Consider the following 6,322-nt stretch of genomic DNA (forward strand, 5'->3'; position numbering starts at 1 on the left):
CTCAGCTCTTCAGCTCAAGGCTAGCACTCTACCACTTGAGCCACAGTGCCACTTCTGTCTTTTTTTGCTTATGTGGTGCTGAGGAATCGAACCCAGGGCCTCATGCATTCAAGGCAAGCACTCTACCACTGAGCTACCTTCCCAGCCCTCCAAAATTAAATTCTATAGAAGAATTCCTATTTTTAAATGTTCTTTTTAATAAAGTCAATTTAATTGATTAAGGAGACCTAGTTAGTCCTTGCATGCTTACTATTGATTTTATTGAATGTCTGTATAATTTAACTTAGGTAATTAAGAAAAAAAGGGAAGGATACTGGCATCTAATCTCCTAACATTATTTAAGCAAACAAAAATTTTTTTTTGTTTTTCTTAAATTTCTTTGGGTAAATTTTAACTTCTGTTTTTAAGGAATGGCTTGGTTGTGATCCATTGTATAATGAGAAATTTTATTATAAATGAAAACATTCCATGAAATACATTAGTATCAGTAAGTCTACTGTTTTATTTTAAGTTTAAATAATTCAGGAGTATTTTTTTACAATTGAGTATTATATTGTATCACAAGTTTGTGTTTCATCAAAAAAAGAACTAAAAATGCCCACACATGTAATCCCAGGTCCTAGGGAGGTAGACAGGGTGATCATTGCTCAAGGCTAGCCTGAGTAAAGGTAGCTTGAGACCATATCTAAAAACAAATAAACAACAAAAAAAACCCCAACATACTAAAAGAAAAGGGACTTGGGGACATGATCTCAGGGTTCCAAAACACAGAATTGTGAAAAAGTCAGTTAAACCAACTAGTTCATGCTATTTTGTTACAGCAACCAAACTGGCTAAAACAATAGCCTATTTTGTTCTTTCTTTGTCTATGGTTGTTTTAACTGAATGGCTGTGACAGTGACCATATGGCTCGCAAAATGGCAAAAACTTACCATATGGCTTCTTGTGGAAAAAGTAGTTGATTCTTGTTTTAAGTGGTCAAAATACCTGTTGATTTTTTTTGTTTTGTTTTGTTTTAAATACCATATAATCAGTTTGGTACCAGTGGCTCACATCTGAAATCCTAGCTACTAAGGAGGCTGAGATCCGAGGATTTAAAGCCAGGGCAGGCAGGAAAGTCCATAACACTCCTATTATCTACAATAAACTACCCTCCTTCACCCCAAAAAAAGCTGGAAGTAGAGCTATAGCTCAAGGGATAGAGCACTACCTTGGAGCAAAAAGCATCTCAGGGACAGCACCCAGGCCTGAATGTAAGCCCAGGACTAGGAAAAAACAACAACAACAACAAAAACTATATAATTGAAAGTTAACCCAAACTAGAAATAAGAAGAGACTAATTAGTAAACCTAAGTAATTACTTCTGCCAGTATTCTAGGCAATGTACTATTGAAGAGTTAGAATACCATTAAGTTTCACAAACCGTAACAAAAAAGTACAATGTTTAAAGCTTGTACTTTTTGAAAGTGAGTCTTGGACAGTACTAAATAGATATGCAAAGAAGAAAATGAAAGGACAGAAGGAAGTCAGGGAAGGAAGGAGAAAAAGAGGGAAAAACGCAGGAAAACAGCAAATATTTTGTAGACAGTTCTTTTTAAGCCCCATATTCGGAATTAACTTTCTAAATTCTAGCTGCTCACCATAAAGGTAAAATCCTTAATTTAAATTGCAAATGAAAAAGTGACCATTTGTACAGCATATAGTAGCTCATACACTTAATTACAAACTAAATTTAAAATATATACTAATATATTTCACAGTTACTCTGCAATTTTAAAATATACCTTAAGTGTATAAATAAAAATCAAACCTTCAATACCAAAAAACATGTAAGTTTCTGCTCAAATATACAAACCTCATTAATACTTGCTTCTCAAATGTAACACTGGTGGAGAAGAGCTAGTCTATGTTTTGACACAGAATGATGTAACTCACATAGGAAAAAAATCTCTTCCCAGTTTTTGCAGTTAATATGGAGAGACTGTGGTCTTTCACAGGATATTGAGTTTGAGGTTAAACAATACTAAAAAGCTGCTTGGCTCCAGAACAGCACTGCTATGCTCCCTTCCATTTTCTTTCACACACTGCAGTTATCTAACGACTACTACTAGACCTAGTGAGAGCATTGATCCTCTAGTTCAGATTTAGGTGGCACTCACTCTCATTAGCTATTCCCATATTTTATAAGGAGAAACATATACAAACATGCCTGCGGGCCAACCAAGGAAGAAAAAAAGGAAAATTAAAATATTAGTCCATTGAGAAATATGGATAAAATATTAACTTCTATTATCTAAGCCAGAAAAGGCAGGTTATATTATATAGGTTATACTAAAGATTTCTAAAATGAAATACTTTATATAATAATCAGGAACTTTTTATTATTTCCAAAGACTCTAATAGTAAACAAAAAAGTATGCTTCAGAATTCCATGCTGTCTCTTTGGTAACATTTTATCTCAGACATTCTTATTAGATAATCCTATCTCTGTACTTACCAATGTCTAAAATTCTCTTTTCAAGAGCTCCAATGAAAAGAAATGGTTCATCTTTACATGACTGAATGAGTGTACCAACCACTTCAGAGTTTGTTGCTAAGATACAGGCATTTTCTTCACTGAGGTTGACTCCTGCCATGGAAGGTACATCATTGATGTCATCTTCATCTCTAATAGTAAACAAAAAAGTTATAGTTTTTGATGTATGTACTCACACTCTCAGTAAAAGAGATAGAATTGGGCTGGAAAGGTGGCTCAGTGGTAGAACGCTTGCCTTGCATGTATGAGGCCCTGGGTTCAGTTCTTTACCACCACATAAGCAAAAAGAAAAAAAGCTGAAAGTGGCGCTATGGCTCAAGTGGTAGAGCACTAGCCTTGAGCCAAAGAGCTGAGGGGCAGCGCCCAGGCCCAGAGTTCAGGCCCCACGACTGGACCCTCCCCACAAAAAAAAAGAGAGATAGAATTATCTCTTCATAACAAACATTAGTTAATTCAACCAATACAGAGAAGAATAAAAGAATGGCTCTTTTCCCACAAGCCTTTAAAATTACTTGATATCTGTAACCACAGGTACACATTTAATATAAAAAACATGAATCAAACAAGTCTATCTTCTAAAGCTTATCCTTTCCTCTCTGGTAAATGACATACACCATGATGAATTTGGAGTTATACTAAGTCATCCACAAATCCTCTGCAGTGAAAGATGAAGAAATGAAAACAATCATCTGTGCTTCCATACAAGATAGTTAAAATCCTCTCAGATTTCCCCAGTGCAAATCACTACTCCACTGAGAGCAGCAGAGATTCCAGGATCCGCAAGGTAATTCCTCTATAAAGTCCCTTGAAAAGCTGCTTATTCAACTAGCTCTTCTGAAGTCAAACTGTATCTACTTTTGGTTTTCTGCTTCAGAGTTTTGTGTAATCCATTTATACCAACTGAAGACATTAAACAACTGACTGTAAAGAGCCCATATGGAAAATATACAATTACACTAAAATACACAAATACATACACATGTAGAAATGACAAAATACAATATGTTTGGGTTCCTTGCTTTATTATTTTTTGGCAGTACTGATGTTTGAATTCAGGGCCTTGTGCTAACTATTCTACTTGAATCATGTCTCCAGCCCTTTTTTGCTTTATTTTTTAAGTGAGGTCTTGTTTAACCATGGCCTCAGACAGATCCACCTATAGCCACCCACTTAACTTGAATCCTAGACATGATCCCCCCATGACCACCTTATTCACTGAGGTGGGAATCTTACTACTATTTTGCCCAAGTTTATAGTTATGACCCACTGAGCTTGCTATGACCAGAAAACTTAAACAATTGTTTTTATCTCACAGAACTGCTATGTAACTTCAAAACAAGTATACCTAAGATGAGTGTATGATATATTTCTTCTCTACCCTATGAGTGTACATGTATATATGACATATATACGTATATTAATATATTATAATATATTGTTACAATGTATTCATTATATATTATATAGCATATATATGTACTATATATTATATAGTATGTATAATATACTATATATAATATTTATATATTATATATGTTATATATTATATGTATTATATAGTATAAATATTATAGTACACATATAATATATATAACTCATACACCCACTCATATACACTCATATAGTAGAAAAGACAGGAAATATTAAAATTCCTTCCCAACATCCTTGCTGCCACATGTACTCACAGGTAAGTTACTGGCTATAACTTACACACTAATTAATATAACATATACAAATGTGATTATATAAAAAAGATGTTTCTTCTCTTTATTGTATCAAATAGTATATCATGCAGTGTCATATCAATTCATTATTTAAACTAAAATTAGACTTCCTATTTGTGCACAGAAAGGGGAAGAAAAAAAATCCTCTGGTGTCTAATTAAAACACCAATACATTTAAGATGATAGAAAGAGCCTGAGTACCAACATAAATAACAGAAGACAGCTAAATGAAAGAAAGTAACATGATAAACACCACAGTTGAGAGTGATGAAAGAAAGTCTTATCTAAACAGTAGACCAAAAAGCATAATAAAAGTGTGTTTCTGCATTAGGCCAAGAAAAAGTAATAATAGATCTCTCAAACTACCAAAGAAAATGGTCAAATTCATTCCTATCAAATGCCAGAGATATAGGACATTGTGAATAGTTGTAGGAATCAACTTCTCTCATGTAAATCAAATAGTATGACCAGATTTAAGTATTGAAATACCAAGAGTAGGGCTGGGAAGGTGGCTCAGTGGTAGAGTGCCTGCCTTGCATGCATGAGGCCCTGGGTTTGATTCCTCAGCACCCCATAAGCAAAAAGAAAAAAGCCAGAAGTGGCGCTGTGGCTCAAGTGGTAGAGTGCTAGCCTTGAGCTCAAGAGCTGAGGGACAGCACCCAGGCCCAGAGTTCAGGCCCCACGACTAGACCCCCAAAAAATAAAATAAATAAATAAATACCAAAAGTATAAAAATGGTAGCTATCACAAACTTAAAGAATTAAAATTAAAATTATCAACTATAATCTCAAAGACCTTGAGCAAATAAAAATCTTTCAAAAAAACTTGGGCACCAAGTTATAGTTAATAAGCACTAATGTTCTATTACAAAATAATGACCACAGATAAGAATAATGTATTGTTTAAAAGAAAAACTAGATGAATCACCAATCACTACCCAAACTTAAACATTACACAAAGTACATGTGTATCAAAACATTACTACAGTACCTCAAGTATGTGTACAGTTATTGTAAATCAAAAATTAAAGGACCAAGAACACAGATACTGGAAGTTAATTCACTCCTACATCTTATCACTTAACATCTTTGGGACTCAATTTTCCCCCACAGTAAAATAAACAACTTAAGAGATAAAGAACTTTCTCAGGTCCCATCCAGTCACTGAGAAGAATAAAGTAGTTCTTTTATGACCAATTCAGAAGAGCTTTAAACACACAAATATACAGGCATTATTTATTTATGTGTGTATATGTACGCACATACATCCTTATATGGAGATATGTTACTGGAAAGATACATGAGAAATTCTCCTCCAGAGAGGAAATTAGGGAACAAAAAAAGAACTTTATACCATATTATATCCCTTTCAATTTCTAGAAAGGTAAACAATATACATGGATTATTCAATCTAAATTATTATGATTAAAAAAAAAAAACAGCCACATACTGGTGGTTTATGCCTACAATCCTTGATCCTCAGATCTCAGTTCAAATCCAGCATAAGCAGGAAAACCCATGTGACTCTTCAATTAACCACCAAAAAAGCTAGAAGTGGAACTGTGGCTCAAGTCCAAGCCCCAGGACCAGCACCAGAAAAACAAAGTAAAAGCGAAACAAAAACAAAAAATATTTCGACAGGCTAAGATATGGGTATGTGGTAGAATGCTTGCCTATCATGCAAAAGGCCCTGGGTCAATCCTCAGAATAACAAAAATTTAAATTGAATTTTAAAACCAAATAGAACCAAGCACTGGTGGCTCACGCTACCCAGGAGGCTGATATTTGAGGATCATGGTTCAAAGCCAGCCTGGGCAGAAAAGTCAGTGAGATTCTTGTCTCCAATAAACTACTCAGAAAAAGACAGAAATGGCACTGTGGTTCAAGAGGTAAAGCACTGTTTTTTTTCTTTCATGCATGTGTTTCTAATGCATTTATAAGATTATTTCTTTGTTGCTTTGTATGTCCCTCCCCCACAGTATAACCTCTGCTTTCACTATATTTGATGTCAGTATAACTTGTGGAGGAGATGGGGAAAAACAAGTCGTTTAAGGATACAGGTG

The 6,322-nt window shown here is 34.5% G+C and overlaps 1 protein-coding gene across 1 annotated transcript in view; it reads right to left on the bottom strand.

Moving 5' to 3' along the window:
• Taf4b (TAF4b RNA polymerase II, TATA box binding protein (TBP)-associated factor, 105kDa) overlaps positions 1–6,322 on the bottom strand; it is a 110,817-nt gene that overhangs the window by 59,059 nt on the left and 45,436 nt on the right. The window contains 1 exon segment of the mRNA XM_013014811.1: positions 2,498–2,667. Within this exon segment, the coding sequence (XP_012870265.1) occupies positions 2,498–2,667 (170 nt within the window).

This window comes from Dipodomys ordii, unplaced genomic scaffold, assembly GCF_000151885.1.
Source record: "Dipodomys ordii isolate 6190 unplaced genomic scaffold, Dord_2.0 Scaffold25, whole genome shotgun sequence".
Taxonomy (NCBI): Eukaryota; Metazoa; Chordata; class Mammalia; order Rodentia; family Heteromyidae; genus Dipodomys; species Dipodomys ordii.